At 39.4% G+C, this 19,671-nt stretch overlaps 1 protein-coding gene across 2 annotated transcripts in view; it reads right to left on the bottom strand.

Moving 5' to 3' along the window:
• The window catches only part of KDM1B (lysine demethylase 1B), a 28,208-nt gene that overhangs the window by 2,891 nt on the left and 5,646 nt on the right, over nucleotides 1-19,671 (bottom strand). Inside the window, exons 5-21 of one of the 2 annotated variants that reach the window (XM_080379760.1) lie at nucleotides 19,552-19,641; nucleotides 18,662-18,773; nucleotides 17,843-17,959; nucleotides 16,870-16,908; nucleotides 15,576-15,780; nucleotides 14,299-14,483; nucleotides 13,248-13,424; nucleotides 12,280-12,354; nucleotides 10,791-10,928; nucleotides 9,147-9,318; nucleotides 8,012-8,139; nucleotides 6,470-6,601; nucleotides 5,996-6,070; nucleotides 4,983-5,099; nucleotides 4,042-4,167; nucleotides 2,432-2,554; nucleotides 432-584 (exon numbers count right to left, since the gene is read on the bottom strand). In XM_080379760.1, the coding sequence (XP_080235886.1) occupies nucleotides 432-584; nucleotides 2,432-2,554; nucleotides 4,042-4,167; nucleotides 4,983-5,099; nucleotides 5,996-6,070; nucleotides 6,470-6,601; nucleotides 8,012-8,139; nucleotides 9,147-9,318; nucleotides 10,791-10,928; nucleotides 12,280-12,354; nucleotides 13,248-13,424; nucleotides 14,299-14,483; nucleotides 15,576-15,780; nucleotides 16,870-16,908; nucleotides 17,843-17,959; nucleotides 18,662-18,773; nucleotides 19,552-19,641 (2,164 nt within the window). The remainder of the gene's footprint in view (nucleotides 1-431; nucleotides 585-2,431; nucleotides 2,555-4,041; nucleotides 4,168-4,982; nucleotides 5,100-5,995; nucleotides 6,071-6,469; nucleotides 6,602-8,011; nucleotides 8,140-9,146; nucleotides 9,319-10,790; nucleotides 10,929-12,279; nucleotides 12,355-13,247; nucleotides 13,425-14,298; nucleotides 14,484-15,575; nucleotides 15,781-16,869; nucleotides 16,909-17,842; nucleotides 17,960-18,661; nucleotides 18,774-19,551; nucleotides 19,642-19,671) is intronic. The other variant, XM_080379759.1, reaches the window with a different exon arrangement.

The following is a 19,671-nucleotide window of genomic DNA, read 5'->3' as shown; positions in this document are numbered from 1 at the left end:
TCAGCTTTGTTTTCCTTAAGCATATACCAACAATTTTAAAAGCCACAGAAAACTTAGAAGGGATTTAGGAGGAAATATTTAAGACTTTCAGCAACTTCAAAACTTGCAAGCATGTCGGCTAGCAAAATTACCAGTTGCACTTAAGTAGGGCAGGTAATTTCTGTTTCAGTATAGGATGTACCTATACTATCAGTCTCGCCGTGTTCTGCACTTACTGGTTATGCAGTTCACTGCTGACCTGAAATATTTAGTAGACTATCCATGCCCAGTAATAATACAAATAAAGAGGGTTCTGTATCAATAAACCCAGAAACATTAGCATGTTTGTGTAACAGAGTTTATGCTAGCTTTAGGTTAGCGGTGTTAGCAAAAGTTCTTTCATAAGAAATAGTTCTCCAAAAACCTTAATCAACAGTAACAAAGATACTTACCTCACCAGCAAAAAAAATTTTCCCTTGTATGTCTTCAGCTATAATGTCATAAGCTTCACCACTGCCCCCTGTTTTCACAAAACTATATGCCATCTGGAGCCAAGGGTCTTTGCTCCACTGAGTAACAAAAAACTTCACTGGGTCAGGAACCTCCTGCATAATCAAAAGAAAAGTTATGCACTGCAAAGAAAAGCTCATAATTGCATAGCTTGTTGTCATAAACAGTCTCATGTAATCTTTTAGAGTATGTAGTAGCAGGATGATACAGATTAAATCACCTTCCAGAATTAAGTTCCTATTTTATTTATTATAGTACTAACCACAAAGGTTAAAGAGTTCTCTTCAAAATACAGATACTCTTGCAAACAGATAAAATACCGATATTAACATCATTCAATATGTTTGTATGTGTAATGTAAGCACTTCTTATCTTCATAAGGCATGCTGCTTTCCTACTTCTAGCTGGTTAAATCTCAAAATGTAATCTTCATCATTTTATTCCGATGGAGAAATAACGTTTCTGATCATAGATAGGCAAAGGAGCTGGCTTGAAAGCGAGGGTCAGGGAGAGAACAGAAGGCCAGAGTGTTTGTAGCTAAGCCACAACAGTAATCCTGCGTACTCTGTCACCTGGCAGCCACATTTCCACACAATTCTACCAAAAAGGGCCTGGCTGACAGTTGTATGACAGCTTAGTCAACTACAAATGCATCTTACTCTTGAGGAACTCATGACACGTAAACAGAAGCACCCCTGGCTCCTCTTACACAGCGTGTGGTACCAACAACAGGCTGCTCTGCTCAGGTGGCACGTGAAGGGCTGAAGCTCAAGCAGTCGGGGGCCAACCACGTGTGGCGAGGTGCGCAGGCACCCCAGGTTCTGGTGCAGCCGCGGAAGCTATCTTGTCTTTGAAAATCCCGCTGCGCTGGGGACAGATGCCTGAAATTCACAGCTGCGACAAACCAGGGAGACAGACAGGAAAATGTCTCTTCTAGACTCGAGTGGCACCAAAACCACAGACCTGTTCGCTACCTCTACATTCTCGTGAAATCAAAAGAGCAGGTATGTGGACTTACACTGCACATGATGTGGTTAATTCTAAAGCATTACCAAAAGTATGTTTTCTAGGAAAACCGGAGCTTTCAGATGCCTAGCATCTGCACCATCCGTAAGGCTTGAGAGGTCACCCGTGAACATTAACGCGAGCATTCCTTGGGATCCAACTGCTCTAAGGAATTGATCGAAGGCTCTGCTGTCTATAGAGTGGGATGCACATAACATTGCTAAGCAATGGTTTTGGCTTGCCTCAGGCTTCTCTGATTTTCCTATTTGTTTTTATCCTAATGATGAGCTGGGGGAAGGAAAGGTAGAAATTTTTATCTTAATTTCTTTTTACGGTCAGGATGTAAGGCCCGTGATTGATGATTGTGCCTGTACCTCTATCCCAAGACAGCTCTGGAAGGGCTGGTTCTTACTAGAAGAGTACAGGGTTTGTTTCACTTGGTTTGGGGGTGTTGTAATTTCAGCTACTTTTTACATGGTGTGAGTAAATCATAGTCAAATTCACCTTGCTTAAAGCTCTTATCGTGCTTTTTAAGTGGTGATGACCGAACATGCACACAAACATCCCCCCAAGAAAACAACATTTGGAAAAAGTGACATTTAAGAAGGAAGTGTATTTGCGTTACCTGCCTAAAGCACTGATTTTAATTATTTTTCCTTTCTAAAAGCACTTTAAAGGATGATAGTTCATTTCTGGTTTTCCATTCATTACTGTTTTCCTTCAGACAGATCTAAGATATCTCAATTCACATTTTTCACACGAGACTAAACATTGTGTTTCCAGAGTGTCTCGAAGGAAGCATATTCCCTCAGATTGACAAGAAAAGAAAAATAGTTTAAAGTGTCAAAGGTTTTGCTATACATCATGAAGTAATACAATCAAAAGGTCTGTCTGTCAGCAAGTTAATTCATCTCTTAATAAAAGAGGCTTCTCTTACCTGCTCCTTAAAGAGCTCTCGAAGTACAGTCATACACTGTTGCAGTATTTGTTTATCATCTAAATTCTTAATGGTCGTCACAGCATCTCCAGTGACCACTGACATTAAAATGCTTTGTTTGCTCTAAAAACAAGACATTAATGTGAGACCATTTTTAAATGATTAGGTTTTGAAGTATTTCTCAAAGAGTCCCTTTTAATTGGTATTGACAAAGAGATTTTCAGTTGCAGAGCGACTTTTGTTCTAAAGTAGGTTTGATTCCTATTTCACAGTATTTATGCTCAAATCATCAACATCCTCTGAGAACTTGTTCAAGATCTGTGTTACGGTCAGCCCCTTTTACCACTTGCTAAATCAACGGAAAAATTCCTATCTCTACCTACTTAAAGGCAACACTGAAAGATTTGACATTTATGGTGTTACTCTTTGTGACAGACCTCTTAAGCTCCAGTTCCGTGCCAAAATTCCACCTCAACTGTACTGAAGTGTCAAAAGGTGGTAACAAAGTACTTAAATACTAGTTAGATATGTTTTGGATTAGGCCAGTACTAAGTTCTAACCAGCAAATTTTGGCCCAAGAAATGAAAGCTCATTTCTACTGATGTTTCCTTCTGCTTCAAGAAATCTCTACTACCATGCAGAAGTTTCGAAGATGAAGTGGTGACTATAAAATAGCGTACAGGTTCTCAACTCCCTTAAAGAACTGTCCCTCTCTCGTTTATATAAGGCAATTCTGTTGTTACCAAACTTGATCGCTAGCAGAGAATAGCTATCAAGCAAATTAAGAACTGTATTGAGTGTCCCTGGCAGCACCAGAGCACTGAACCTCATGGAGCATGGAGCTTAGAAGTATTGAAGATTCCTTGTTTAAGGAAAGTCACGGACAGGTACAGATATGCATCGTGTAGCAACAGAGCACAGTCTTCACAGGATGGTTTTCTTATGGAGTAAGCCATAAGGCTACAGAATGGCCTTTTCATTGTGGCCAAGTAGGAAGCAGCAGTTGTTGTAAGAGCACGAAAAAGTAAGATATAAACATCTAATGTGTCTGCTTGAAACGGGTGAGGAAGAGAAACGTTATGTCAGTGCACTGGTCTGAACTTGGTTTGAAATTCATGAGTTCGGGACTGACCCTACAGACCTCAGTCTCATACAAAACATAGTGTGGGTCTTTTCTTCTGCCATTCCACATAATTACTCAGGCTAGTGCAAGCCAGCAAGTATTAACAGACCAGCATGGTCTTCTTAACAGGATTTTTAGCTGATTTAAATAAGGGACAAAAGCCCAAAACTGTAAGTGACCAGTAGACTTTTTCCCATATTAGTACATCTACAGTCAGGTATTACAGACTTGTTTTCAGGATAGTTTGAGAATAAAAACATTAACTTGCTTGTATAATATTTTGTATCTGAACACAGGAAAACATTCCCATTTACTACAGTGAAGTATCAATCAGCTTTTTCTGGATAAATAACCCTGCTTCCACTTCTTTTAACAGGTGCAGGGGTGGGGGGGAAGAAATAAACTTTCATTGTTCAGTAATTATTGCACCTAGTTTCCAAACTGAATTTCCAAAGGGCCAACAGAAAACACAGCTGGAATATGGTACCTCTGGATCCATGTCATAGAAAACACTGAAGAGCCCACGTTGGCTGGAATTGGGTGGAACATGACCAAAAAAATCAGCTCCTTGAATTTTACTGTCCCAAAATCTATAAGGAAACTGCAAGGCAATCTAGAGAGAGAGAGAGATTGAATTAAAGCATTTCACATCAGAAAACTCAGAACTAGGCATGGTATATGGTTTTGTTCTTTTCCACTCAAGAGACGCCCAGTTCTATGAGAGGGTTTCAACAGAGAATGTATGGGCCTGTTCTCCAAGGGGGACAGGGAAGGAAAAAGAAAAAAGCTGGTCTCACAAATTGCAAATGCACAGACTGTCAGATTCACTATGGAATTCACTATGGAAAATGCTCAAGACATAATTTTTACAAGCCTGACATAGAACTTAGCGATCCCCATCCTGTGTGTGGGGTTTCTGGATCTTGCTTTTAAGTTTCAGCATTGTTATATTCCTGTTCGTGGCATTACTGCTGTTACTGTTTTGTTCTAAGCACACGTCTTACTAGGGATCTCTGCAGGAGAGGCTGTCTTTTTGCACTGGGAAAGGGTAGGAGATTTTACACTGGACAAATACACAACTTCCAGTATTCTTCTGAAACAGTTTTTGTATTTATTAGGTTGAAAGGACCTGGAATAAGCATATTGTTAGAAATTTGGAAGCTCTAAGACCATCATGAAGGCTTGCTCAAAATTATGTGCGAAGCATTTAAGCTGTGAAGCAATTCTGCAAACAATTTCTTTTAAAAAACCATTAAACTGGGAAATCAAAGAAACAGAAATACATGTTATTCCCAATAGCATTTTCCTCTTCTGGGCAATAAAACCAAATGCATAATAAATCCTCAGAAATACACAGCAAAAGCAGTGGGGACAAAGCAGCAAACGTTTCTATGAAAAGAAATAGAAATATTATCTGAAATTACTTACCTTCTCAATGACTCCTGCTCCCAAACTATTAATGGCTTTAATTTTCTTTTCTGACAGTGGAGGATTAAACTGAATGGCATTTTTCTGAAGAAGGGCCAGTGGTACAGTCACTAATACCTGAAAGAAATAATTACAACAGTAGCAAAAGCTGAACACTGCACTTAAGCCTCACAGCATCCTCTTAACAATCTTGGATTATTCTTGTAGGATGCAGTGTAATAGTCACATCTCTAGATTAGCGTCTGGTTTTACTCCCCATTAAGGGGAACCACGTGCCTTACATTCAGGTGAAGACAGACCCTGCAGTTCACTGGGTTTAAGTTACAGTCTGTTGAATTGCCTGTATCAGAGTAGCTAACCATGACGCTAATTTTAATACCTCCTGTAAATTAGAGTCGATGGCTCTCAGATTAACAAAACTGTCTTTTTGAAAGGAAAAAAGATGGTCATTGTTTTGGCTTGTTTCTTCTTCCTTCACAGATCCCTTCCCTTTAAAATATGCTCAGTAACACCGTTGATGCATAAACTTGATTGAGATTGGATTGATACCGTTTTAAAAATTACTAAAACCTAAATTATACAGCATGAAGCAGGTGGGGATACAGGGAATAAGGAAGACTGAGAAGTACAGGTTGTCGAGTACTTCATACCAAAGGGAAACATTTTTATAGGGCAGATTCACATGCTAAATGGAGTAAAGCTGAGCAGAGAATGGAACCAGAAAACATAACTTACTTCAAAGACCCACAAAAATCTGTTTGCTTCACATTTTTAGTGAAGTAACCTTTATAGGTCTTAGTTCTTCAGATCAGCTAGTACCCAAAACTCTAGCATGCTCAATGAAAAATAGGCTCCAAGACATCTAAATACGTATGAGTTTTCATCTTCGAATGGGGAGAAATTGGACTAAATAGTCTTCAGGGGCGGGGGGAGAACAACGAAAGGGACATGTACTGTTGTCAATATTGTTCTTGTGTTCCCTAAAATTCTTAATCTCAACATGTATTGGGTACCTTTTGTGTTGTCCACACTGTTCCATCTGCAGTAGTGACCTGTACTTCTTCACCAGAATAGTCAATACTCTGTACCTATTGAAGACAAATTGAAGATTATGCTACAAAGTCTACACATGCAATGTGAATTCTGATAAAAATAGCTAATACAGCACTAGTCTGCAAACCAAAAACTGAGAAACACAAATTTTCAGAGAAATGCTGAAAGAAAAAAAAATTGCCTCCATGGAAGCTGAAAAAGAAAAATCATCATGATTCTAACATATAAGCTCATCATATCGTAATACTTAAATACTGATAGTCCTCAAAGAGGATTTCAGAAATGTTGGAATTTTCCTCTTTTTCTTTTAGACAAATCAAAATATTCACAAGCACAGATTTGCCTGGTCCAAAAGAACACAAAGATATGACTGGGTGCTTCAAAGCATTGGGTGCATCCAAGACAGGCACTGCATCAGCATTTTCCAGACTCACTGGGAAATTCAGCCGGATGTCCAGCCCTTCTGCCAATTTATCAATCACAGTAGAATATCCCACAGTTAGAAGAGTGTGATCTCCAGCAAACTGGGCAAAAAATTCATTGTGGTCCCATGAGCGTGCAGATACCTGTGGACAGAACACAACTAGCTGTCTCTACTGGGGAGGTGACATGGATACTAGCAAATGTCCCACAGTTTAGAGGAAGCCACCCAATTCCCTTCACAACTGGGAAAAAAAGGTGTATCACCAGAATGTATGGCAATGCTGGCAAAGGCCAACAGCCACTATGCAACACATGAAATACTGGATTAAGAAACATCCTAACATGGGCTGGTCATTAGCAGGTTCTGCTTGGTAGAGGGAACAAGGCAGGTAGTACAAAAATACAGGTGGATTGCAGTGTATTTTATTTCAGTTTTCAGTCTCTAGCAAAGAAAACCTGTTTTACAGTCTTACGATTTCAAATAAATAGGAAATATTTTATTTCCCAACATGAAGGGGAAAATAAGATAGACAAAAACTCAATGGAATTTTTCTGAGACCTTGGAGGTTCTTCCATGGTATCATTCATTGACCTTCTCCCCTCACCCCTGCAAGCTCATAGTTAGTACAACAGTGATACTTGCACTAAGCAAACACCACTGAGCAGTGAAAAATCTGAAGCAATTCTCAAACTGCTATTCAAATGCCAATTCCTATCACTGCAGTTGCACTGACTTCATATTTTCATTTAAAAATTGAAGGTAAGATAGATTTTAACATCTTTCTCACTTCCCCTGGGTGCTCGTGAAGTGTGAAAGCTTGACATAGCAAAAGATTTTCCCTTGGCTGCCCTGGTGTAGCACTGTCTTGTTCTTACGTGCTTCTCAGTTCAGATCAGATTTGTGCATCTGCACGTATCCATCAGCTGTCCCGCTACCACAGTATGGTTGACCGTAAACTTCTTTAACCCAAGCAACAGGTCTGAGTAAATAACACACTGCAAACAACGTCGTACTTCGGTATTTCCTGAACCTGCTTGGTTAAAACCAAGTCACGAGGAAAGCAGAGTATCACATAGTCAATGGAATACCTAGGAGTGGTGAACTGGGGCCCACCATCAGGGTGTTGGAACACTTCAGAAGTTAAATGCATTTATTCTCAAGATACCTAGCAAGTAGAGAAATACCTCAGTTTTTAAACACAGGCCTGAGAAGCAGAAATCACATGCAACATCTGAGGAAGAGTAACTCTACTGTAAATCCTACCACCCAGCATCTCCATGAAATGCCCTGCTCCACTGCACCACCTACTCTCAACTTCTCCGTTCAGGAGGATCTCACTGGAAGCACGTCATGAACTGTCAGATTATCTAAGGCAGTGCTGGCATCTGGGTCTCGGTGCTTTTAAAGAACAGGTTAGGGACGTAGGAACAGTTTAGGGATAGCTGATTGTCCCTCTGGGGCTGCGGGATGGATCAGATGACTTCTCAGTGTTACTTCCAACCCTATTTTCTATGAAGCTCAGCCACTTCAGAACATGGCTGTCAAAACTCACCTGAGAGAGATTGCTGCCACAGGCATACTCCAGATTACTGAGATGGAACTGTAGTACTTTTTCTTCCAGCTCACTGAACTGGATACCAGACTCCTGAATAAACGCTTTATAGATCTCTTGTATTTTTTCTGTGAAAGAACATGTATAAAGTAAGAATAGATCACAATCTGCCAGAAGTCCTACTGCATTTCACTCTGCTATTCTCTGGATCATGAAGTTTTTCAATCTTATTGTTAATTTGCACCAAGATGTTTTTCTTCTTGTAGAAAAAAACCCAGTAAGATCTTTCCAGTGATAAAATCCAACTTTGTTGTTTAATCAGAGATTATCCTTTTGATTTCCTTCAAAAAGGAAACATACATAGCTTCAGGAAAAAAGGGGTTAAAATGATTTCAAAGAAAAAAGAAAAAACCAAAACACACTGCACAACAGCACAGCTGGACAGCTGTCATCAATATACAGTCAAAGTTATTTCAAGGAAAATGCACTTCAAGATAATGGAGAATCTTTGCCAATTAATCCTGCTTAATTTTTACAAAAGCCAAAGAGCTAACAAATTTGATCCAGAGCTCACTGAAGAACATAAGAATTGCTAATTCTGTCTTACAGAGAATCTGCGCTAGAAAGATAAAGGAGGCAGATGTTTCTGAGCAAGTTTATTTTTTGTTACTGAATGTGCCTGCATGCTGTCAGTGTGGTGGGAAGTGTTACCAGTGGAGATGGGACTATAGTTGCCAGCAGAAGGCTTTGATCAGGCTCTTTCTGAGACAGTTTAATCAAAAAGTGTAAGAGTTACAGCTAGCTATGGTCTGCTTCGGCAAGAGGCAAGGCTTCTGAACTGGTAACAGCACTAGGTATACCAAAAACGCTACCTCGTGAAAACAAGACATCACATCAGAAGTTGTACAGTATTGTAAAAGCCATCAAATTAGGCTTCCTTAAAAGTGCTATTTTGGTCTGTGTGTACACGATAGTTAATCTCTCTTTGTCATCCACAGAGCCAGGTTATCACTGTTGGATTTCAGGTCAGATGGACAGCCACACGCTTCTAAAAATGCCCAACATAAAGCCAATTTAATATAAAACTCTATGAATGCAGCCAGCGATTTCCCTTTGCAATACATCTCCCACTTACCACCAAGAGGAACATCTTGATGTTGGGTTTTATCTTTTCTCCACTCAGAGACGACATCTAGGATGGCATTGAAATGAAAGTCCATACGTTTATCAATAGTGGGATCTGTTATCCTTCCACCTTCCTGGATCAAGTCACATTTCTCCCCTAGTTTGTGCATTTTAATGCCAAGCTTAAGAAAAAGACATTTTATTGCTTTTTAAGTATGGAAAAACTACAGTGCCTAGCCTGCTCAAAGTTATTTCAAGTAAGGTGAATCCCTCAAAGGTAAGTGATGCCACTTAGGAAACATCCATGACTTCAAATAATTAGTCAGATTAACTCAAACTCTCGTTCTCCTAAAACTGGAATACCAACAGTCCTTCTATCCGTTAATGGTCCACAAATTGTTTTTCCCCACTCTTCCATCCTTTTCTTTATTGGGGATTCCCAGAAACCTTATCTCCAACTTTCCTATCAGGCCAGGAGCTAGTACAGAGATGTTGGGTCTGGAAACCAAACATGATGAACCAGTCATCTTCATTTCTACCTCACCCTCTTCTCTAAATCGCCATTAAAATAAATTCTTTTCTACAACTTTCTAGTGCCTGATGCCCAAACAGTTCCCTGTGTTCAGGAATTGACAGGATGTTGCTTGCCAGTTACCACCAATTTTATTAACAAACAAGCCAAGAAAGAAATTATTTGGAATTAAACCTAGTGCCTTGCTCTGTTTGTCCAGCTTGCATCGAACACACAACAGAGCTAAATCGGAAAAGTATGTTTTACAGAGTCAGTCTAGAGAAAATAGGACAAATATTTCTAACTTCTTCCTATGGACTTGTTCCCGAGGGTGTGCTCCAGTGTTTCCTCACATCTCACATCTCCCTAGGCTGTTGGTCACCCCTGCAGGTCTCATCTCAAGATACAGCTGTACTTTGAGAAATGACATGAAAAGACCACAAAGGGATGGGCACCCAAGGTGTATTCAGAAGTCATTTCTCCTCATCTCGTAACTAAAACGTGATTACAAAAACATTTCCTCATGACACTACAGAGCACTAGAGTTAAAGCAGCATGGGCTGGATTTATGTGCCTCTCTGAACAAAATCCATACTCGAGTTCCACTTGGAGATATTGAGCTTCCTGCCCACAAAAACCCAAAAGCAAATCAACAAATTAAATACATAATCAAACTGCAGCGTGTTTGCATCAGTAGCTGTTAGACTTACGCATCTTAACCTGTGCAGAACTGAACTAGAAATACAGAGGCTGAGCAAAGGCAAGTCTGTCACAGAAATGTTTCTTACAACAACACAGCAATAGCCTCCCACTGTACAGCTTTTCTCAGCTCTAAGGAAGTCTGCTGGCGTCCTTTTACATGACTATCTCCAGAAAAGGGGGAAAAAAGCGGTTTCTTCTGGTTCTGCAGCTGGAGCTGCCTTGTTTAATCTTTACATAATGTGCCCAAAACCACTCTACAGCCCTTCTCTGTCCCCAGCTGCTACCAAAGATAGAACAGCAACACAGAGCTCACTCACAACACAGAGCAGTGGTTTTAATCATGTCATGACAAAGGAGTCCCACCCTCACCCAGCCACCCAAGCCTGGCTTTAACGACAGTTTTTCACTAGTGATAATGCGTGACCGCTGCAGGGAACCCACTTGCTCACACATTAGTGCCACTGGGTTGTTGACACATCCGTTGACGATTTGTGCACCTCTTCCAACAGTGACTCCTTTGAACGTCTTGTCATCCCACACTCGGCCACCAATTCTGTCTTTAGCTTCTAAGACAATAACCTATGACACAATGCAGCTCAGTAAATTGTAAGATTTGGTTATATTAAACATTATCTGTTGAACTCCAGAGCAAAGGAGAAAACAAAACACACAAAAAATGCCAAGCAATCCAGCAACGCTAACAATCTTAACACACTATTTTCATTTGTGGATATAGTTCATTTATGCATTTAAATTGTTATCAAAAGGTTACCTTTTGGGATATACTCATATAAATAACTGTTACTTTAAGAAACCACCTTATTTTTGTTGTCTTTTTTAAAAAGCTTAAGACCTATTCAGGAAATCTCCAAACTGGAGTTTAAGGCATGCTACAGGCTATTAAACACAGTGATCTATACGCAGTGTCCATCTGAGGAAGTCCATACACCTTTTGGAGAAATTTATTCCTGGGGTATTCCAAGAAAACCCCATTCTCACATATTTCCACCATGCACTTGTACCTCCTTCAGCACCCACTACTTGTCACAGATAGACACAGGACACCAGACTAGATGGATGTCTGACTAAATGTTTACCCTTACTTGTATTATCTTTTTATTTTTAGTCTTTTTAGAGAAACTCATCTCTCCAGCACAGTAGAAAGCAACAGTGTGTATATATAAAAATACATATGTCATACTTTATATATTAAAAAAGGTCCTGCCAGTTGATATTTGTGTATTTTACTGCAGGATAGCTTTCCACAGGACCTGATGTACAGAAAGGCTGCACTGCAATTTGCTGTTTAGCCATAAAGGAACAAGATAACAGCCCTACAGGATTCAGGGATTCATAAAAATACAGACATATGTGAACACATAAATCCAGAAAGTCAGATGCTCATTCAGTTCCTTAAGCATCAGCCCTGCAAACGCCTCACATGTTAGGAGTCCAATAGATTTTCATAAGAGTATTCTGATGTGTAAAATCATGTCAACATGTAAATCTTGTGAGATCACACTGTCTATGATAAATATCAGCGAAAAGGGAAATGCGATTTGCTTGTTTTTAATAAGCAACAGCTAAGTACAGTGAAGTGCACAAATAAAAGAACACTTCACCTCATTTAAACAGCCATCATCATCATCTACAGTCCCATTATTTGGATGTGAATATCTATGTCTCCCCTATCTTCCCAACCTAAGTTTATGTAAAAATATTCACTGCATGCTTTGTTGAATTATAGATACAAATAAATGCTGTTTTCAAACAGCAGATTTACTCAATAAACCCCCAGATTTTACAAATCAGTTAGGATGCCCTGTATATAAGTGTTTGTAACAAGAATGTAATTTTTTTCATTTTGATGAAGAACACTTTCAAAGCAGAGGAAGTCTGATTTTCAGTAATGTACTCTAAAGTTTCTCACCTTAATTCCAAAATTGTGCAGTTGTCGGGCTGCTGCTAATCCTGCTGCACCAGCCCCAACAATAATGACAGATTTCTAAAAAGTAATAAAAGATTTAAACAAATAGTAAGAACTAAAACAGAACTTATCATCACACAGTTATTTTTCTTCTTGGTAAAGTTAAAAATACCTGTAGGTTTCAGAAGTCTAGGCTCTCTTGTCCTCTAAAGTAATCAGTGGTAACTTTTAAAGATGATAGTGCACTTAATAGGGAGAAAAGCTCAATTGTAGCTTTGGAAATAGTTACAATTTTTAAGGACTTTAAAAGCAGATGTCTCAATTTCTTTTAACAGAAACAGCTGAACTTATAAGTAACAAAATCTAACTGAAGTTATCAGCCAAGAAACACACTTACCTCGTAATGATTTCAATCACAGATTGGGTTGACCAGTAAAAAATATTTTATAAATTTAAAATATATAGTTTCCAAACATCAATCAAGTTGCAATTTCTAGGAGATACTCCATTACAGAATACATTATTTTGATAAGTTTGTGTGCTGTCAAGCAAATTGCTAGTCACAAGTGAAGTGCGTACCCTTCAATCATAGATCTTGCAAACCAATACGGAATAGTTTCCTCGCCTATGCAAGCGGTTGTATATAACTATGTATTACACAGTTAAGCCATGAGAAGAACCTAAGTCTGCTGTATATTTTTCACACAGTTCCCATCCATCTGGAAAGCTCATAGGAAGCAGAAATCCATAGGACTGAGTTCCACAGATTTTAGTGGGAACAAAAACCTTGCTGGCAAGAATCCCATGTCTGTAGTTTCCACAACCATTGAAGGCAGATGAGAACCATGTGAAAAACACGCAATGTATTTGCTTTTAGATGTAATTTTACCTGCCATTCAAAAAAAAAAGCTATGACACGTGCCATGTAGTTTTATAGAACTAATAATGTAGAGATTATTACAGCAACTTACATTGTGGTATTCTTTAGGAAGAAGATACTGGTCAGGACTGACTGATAAAATCCCTGTATTAATTAGCCCTTTCCTTGTCATAAAATGAAGTATCCTCTCCATTTCCTGAACACAGCGAATACGCACAAGCCCCCGAACAATGATGTGATGGATACATTTCTGAGGGGTAAGAGCCTCCTGCAAAGCAGAAACAAAGGACAGAAAGTTTATTTTCTAATACTCAATTTTCCACGTGTTTACATCGTACTTAAACTGCAAACCAGGCTGTAGAAATCAATCACAAATCAGGCTTCTGAGAGCATTTTAAAAGCAAGTTTTGTGGAATTTTCTTGCTAGCCAGCTTTACAGTAAGGTAACAATTTATTAAGCTAGATTAACATGGAATATTATCCATGCAATTGATTAGCACATGAGTCTACAAGATACTCTTGCAAACTCCATGGTGTGCTGCATTAGTGCAAAAATGGTATTGAAAAGCATCCCCGTCTGCAAAATGAATCTACCTGATGGCAATGCTCACAATGACATTCAAGTAAAACCCATTCCAAACTGGCATTCCAACTAAAAAACCAGATTAATATCTGAAACCTTCACATAAATACACACAACAGTATCTGACAGCTTCAGTACATGAAATTCCAGCAATTCCATTGAAGGCAGTGTCATAGCTAGCGTAAGTAAAAAGACAATCTCTTCCCTGTACAAGTCATATGGAAAAAAACACCAAAAACCCCCATCAAATACTCACAAGCAGTATTTAGAAAATGTTCAAGCACCCCTTTAAAAGTTAATAGTTGGGCAGACTCAGTAGAGTTTTAATACTTCTAAAACTTTTGTCTTTTACTGTAAAAAGAACTAAAAAAAAAAAACCAAACAAACAAAACCAAAAAACCAGCCAATCTTAGAATGGATTTTCAAAAAGACGGCAGTAGTTTTTCTGGTGCATAAGTTGTCATCTAAGAAGAGAGTCCAATCCATAAGAAGAGAGTCCACATCCCCAAAAAGTAGCTATTATTTATAAACAAACAAATTAACTATTAGCAACTCTTACCTTGCAGTTTGTGTACCACAGAGCCAAAATCAGGTTTCTCAAAGCCAAGTACATGGTAGGGTCTCGTGAATATTCTGGGAACTCATAGAGCTCATCCAGTTCCATGACATCTGGCCTCACACAAAGTGCTTTCCCACATTCATTGGGCTGGTAAAAAGGCTGGAAATACTTGTTCATACCTGCAACTGAACAAAGACACACCAAGAACTAGTCATACTCCATCGTTACCTTCATTACATCCTTCTCCCTCTTAAGACGATCCATTGACCTCACACAGATAAACAAGTAACAAAGCCTTCCAGCCTCTAGCCACCTTCAGAACGATTTCATTTCTATTGCTCTCCCCTCTCCTATCCTCTAGGCTGTGGAATATTAATTGTCCTGCTACCTGATGGGTATGTCTTGCACCTATGAGAGCTTAAGTTTTGTCAGACAAACTGTGTGTGCCCTCAGATGCCATGACGAGTCCAACAAGGAACAGGATCTAAACCCAAGTCTAAGATGTAGCATCACTGCACAGGCTTATGCAGGACTCTGAACCCCTTTCATCTTCAAATCCCAATACTGCCCAGAGTGGGTAGCAACCAGAAGCAGTCATCTTCCACACGCAGTATTGGTAGCTCTGTGTAATAAGTTTTCTGTTTGTTAAGCAGATAGATGAACAGATTTATTTTCAGCACCTAAGGAGAGCAAAGCCTGCTAAGACAACGCAGAAGCTGACCTTGCCTCAAAGCACTCTTGGAGATGAGTGTGGGAATCCTGAATTACCTTTCTCCGTACCTGACCTACGCTGCAGATCCGCACTCCCAGGCTGTCAGTGTCAGAGCTGTCCTTAGCAAAAAAATTAACCTAGAAAGAATCTCAGTGCCTTAAGAAATTAAATCCTTCTCTCCAAAGCCCCAAAGATCCACAAAATCAAAACTAGCAGAATCATGTTTTGTTTTGCTAAATCTTCATTTCCTTAACGCAAACAATCTTTAAGTACCCACATGTCCATTTCCCATTTCTAGAAACAAATGGCAGGTGGTAAACAAAAAGCCTACGCAGTCTGTGCTTACTCCCTAAAGAAGTGCCATACAAAATGTATTACCTTTACCTTACAAACGAGTAAATTGCATCAAAGAAGTACAGAAGCAGTCACACAGAGAGTGTGTATTAGTGCTGAGAACAGAACCAGTATTTCTGAATCAGGAGCATTTATGTGCCTTATAAACTCAGTTATAAGGCAAAATTTATCACACCTATTTAAGCAACAGAGCCCTGCAGATGGCCCTTACCAGTCAAATTAGGCACGCTCTTTAAGTGCTCTAACTTCACAAGGCTGGATTCACCAGGTAACCGATTAGTGCTGGTACAGGATGGACTCATGCCCACGCAGTCTGGATAATATGCAGCTAGAAAGGGAGCTGCCACACTGTCTTTCAGCAAAGGAGGGAGTATGAGCATGGAGTACCACCAATGGTCTGAAACTTCAGCCACTCTCTGGCCAAGCGGAGAAGTGAAGGAAAGAGGGGAGAAGAGAACACGTCAGTACTTTGAAAACGATGGAAAATGAACCAGTTCCCCCCCCTCCCTCCAAAACTGAGACCAAAAAGCACTAGAAGTACAAATCTCAGAATTGCCAGTCATAAAGACATTTTCTCTCCCTCTTTCCCCTTCCTCAGCCTGACACAGAAAACCTGTAGCATTAACCTCTTCCTCAGAAATGGAGCTGAAACTTCACAAACTCCACACGCACGTGGAAAGCAAACAGATGAGACATGCCATGACAACACATCTATGCCTTAACAGACCCTTTATAAAACACTTACGGTCATTTATGCATCCAGAAATCTGAACTTAGAAATGCCTACAACTGACTGATGAATTTAGTTTAGATTCTGCTGTCTCCATCAAAGACCCTCTAAAACCCTAAAAAACACTAATTCAGCCTTCATTTACAAATCAAACATGCATTAAGAAAACAAAACCACAAAGCTTCTACAAGTCAACAGTAGCCTTGAACACGTTTCCTGGGATAGAGGTACCTCAGGTACACTTGTCAACATTGAACGTCAGATCGTACCAAATCTGAAATGCAGCGTTACATGATCATAAGCCCATTAAAACACCAACATACATGGAGTTTAGTTTTGTATTATAAGGGAGAGGAGAGAGAAAACATGGTTTGATGCTCTCTTGCAGTCTTCAAAAACAGGAGACTAGCTTGACTAAAGATAGAAACTACCTGAAAGATAGGGAAATTTTAGGATGGGGAATTTTATTTGAAAGCTGGCAACTGAATGCTATTTTGCTTGATCAAAAGAGAGAATTAGGAGTAAACCTTGAATCACAGGCCACAACTCAAAGACACCACAAACCACCTGAAAGCTAGTTGGTATGGTAAGAGAAAAAGAGGAGAAAGATGAAAAAGTAGAAGGCCCTAGGCTCTGTTGCAAATAGTGTCTGACAGTTTCCTGAGCAAAATACCACCACAATTGGCCAAAGGCCCGAGAAAAGGAAAGAAATACGCTGTGCTTTAAGATTGCTTTCATGTTCTAGGACAAAGGAAGAGGAACAGCCACTACTCACCAAGTCCTCAGGCATGGAACACTGGTCTGAGCCCTCAGTCTGAAAGAAAAGTGAACGGTATCAGAGCTATTCGTAAGTTGTACAACAAAAATTAAATATAAAACAAAGTGACTTATCTATGGCATAGTTCTCGAAGCTTAAAAAACAAACGAAAAATGCGTTAGTGTTAGCCTTCCGTAGCCAAGATGATAATGCTAATAAAAATAAATAGTAGAGAAATGCATAGTTAAAACACACTTGTTAAGTTAGTTTCTACTGATCAGACAGTAAAATATACATTTGATTACATGAACTGGAGTGGAATGCTCAAAGAAACAAACAGGAATTTTATAGAAAAATTCTGCAAATAGCCCACATTTGCCAGAGAAGCTCTTCCAGTCTAGACTATAGAAGAAAGTTCCTCATTTATTTTAAGAGTATCTTTATCACAAAGTTTCAAGATTAAATGCTGACCCTTCTGATCTTCACATGATCAGTATTTTCACGTTATGTTTTTAACTGTATAGATACTATGGCACTCTAAGGACTCTTTCAAATTTCAAGAGTTTTCTTCATGCTAAAGCTGAAAGTTTTCATGTAAAGCCTCATGACAGACTTGCTAGAAATTAATAAAAGCTCATTGAGTTTTTCAGATTCTTTCCTCAATAACAAAGTATGGCCAAACAAAACCAAAATAAACTTCCTGGTGCATGTTTGGCTTGTACATGCTGATAATCTTTCTGTAGCTTCAGAATGAAGGATTTTACAGTTGACTGTGCAGACAAAAAACATTCCAGGTACTTCTTTTTTGACATCTCCAGCTAGGGAAAAAAAAATCCAAACAGCATGTAGGCCTGTCACCACACAGTTCTCCAGGCTATCGGACAACCATTTCAAACATGAGAAACATTAAGCAGCAAACAAGAAATTAGTATCTGCAAACAAGAAATATCAACTTGTTAGTTTCAACATGAGCAAAACTCTTCTGTGTTACCTTGGTAGAATTGTTCAGTTTCATACCACATCTGTAAGTTTTTGCTATTTGTGGTGTCAGCTGGATTTCCTTTGTCAGCTGACGCCATTTACCACACTCTGGCTTTGTGCACTGCACCTACAAGGCAACACACAAACATGTTTTTACTAGTTGCTGTCTGATGACAGGTAAGATTAATGAAGCATAACTAACCAATTAGAAAGCAGCGAGATGTGAGAAAGTTGTCAAATGCAATTGTTAAATTTGTTCTCACGTAATTTTCAGGTCATAAGACAGACATTTGGTACACAGAAATCTTGTGCCCATCTCCTGTAACACTGAATTTCTCCGCAGAACCTAACTCCAAAATCAATTCAACACCCAGTTACTATGGTCTTCAGTGGGTTTTGTAAGCATTACTGCAAAAACACATTGTTCACCACTTCAAAAACCCAGCAACAACAAAAAAAGACACCACCACCCAACTTCCTTCCACTCCAGTCTCTCTGCTGCTGCTCTTTTTAGCAGGGAAATACAAAATCTGTTCTGGAAGTCTTTCACACTCGTACTTTCCTATAGCTGGCACACTCTTGAACGTCACACATCTTAACTGCTACTTCACTGAAAAACAACAGAAGGTGGTTCTTTGTGGGGTGTGGAGGTCTCCAACAACAGAAAGGCTGATCAGAATTATTATCTTGAGCTTTCCCACGCACTCTAATACCAGAAAATCCCCTCAAAACCTCAGCTGACCTGCTGCTTGAACATACAATATCAGAAACTCACACTAGAACATCACACTGAAATGGATGCTATTAAACAGATCACCCTCCATCTTACCCAGTAAGGAAGCTGTTGATCAGCCATGAAGGCTTTTGGACTGGGCTCACTTTTACCATTACTTGTCCAAATCCTTTTCCAGGCAGTGTATTTCTCATAACCATCCTTATGGCTAAGAAAGAAGAGGAAAATAAAATGGCAAGCAGTCAAAAAATTGGATATCTAGTTCATTTCGAGCAACAGCAGTTATTCTAAAATTAAACATTTTATGTAAGGACAGAGAAATAAGGCTGTAGAGTCCTACCTTTCCCGTTAAAATAAGGAGAAAGTCATGGTTCTTACGATAGTAATAAATTGCATCCTGACTACTGTGTCCTCTCGATCATAAGCACACTTCCAGCATCCAAGGCCTGGCCTGAGTCACAGGTACTGCTGAGCACATAAGCACCCAAAAGCTTTAGTAGACTGGGACTCAACTCCCACTCTAGGTGGGAAGGAGCTTGGAGCTGAAAGCACTCTGTAAGCCCGAGCAGAGTCTTCACTTCACAGTCACTGAACCACAAGAGTTAAATCTGCTCACTGATTTAATGTTATGGAGCGGCAAGTCTCCTGAATTCACACTGTAAAGTGAATGTCCTTTATAAGGGAAAATAGATTTACTTAAAACTGTTCTCATCCCTTAAAAGTCTTTGTTGTTTTGAGACAAAAGCTTCAGATAACCATACATCCAAACCAGCCTGCCTGAAGTAGCCAGTTTTGTCCACACTGCTACGTTTGAGTTGATGACTAGTCCATAAACCTGCAGTTTTAGCGTCAGTGTCTAAGCCTTGCTTTGAATAAAATGAGCACAAGTCCTGTATTATGTTTATGTACATGACGTTTCAACAGTTGTAACATCTGTCAAATTTTAATAAGCACTGAAAAGGCACAACTTTAATTGGCAAATCTACCTTCGGTAATAGTGGTCAAAACATTCATTGCAGAAGTGTTCCCCACAGGAAAGATGATACCATCTAGACGTATACCCATTTTTAGCACACCTGTAATGCAGGAGACATAGAAATAGTTGT

Source organism: Falco punctatus, assembly GCF_963210335.1.
Source record: "Falco punctatus genome assembly, chromosome: 3".
Classification (NCBI taxonomy): domain Eukaryota; kingdom Metazoa; phylum Chordata; class Aves; order Falconiformes; family Falconidae; genus Falco; species Falco punctatus.
The sequence above is the reverse complement of the archived record's forward strand: the minus strand, read 5'-3'. Positions and strand labels throughout refer to the sequence as shown.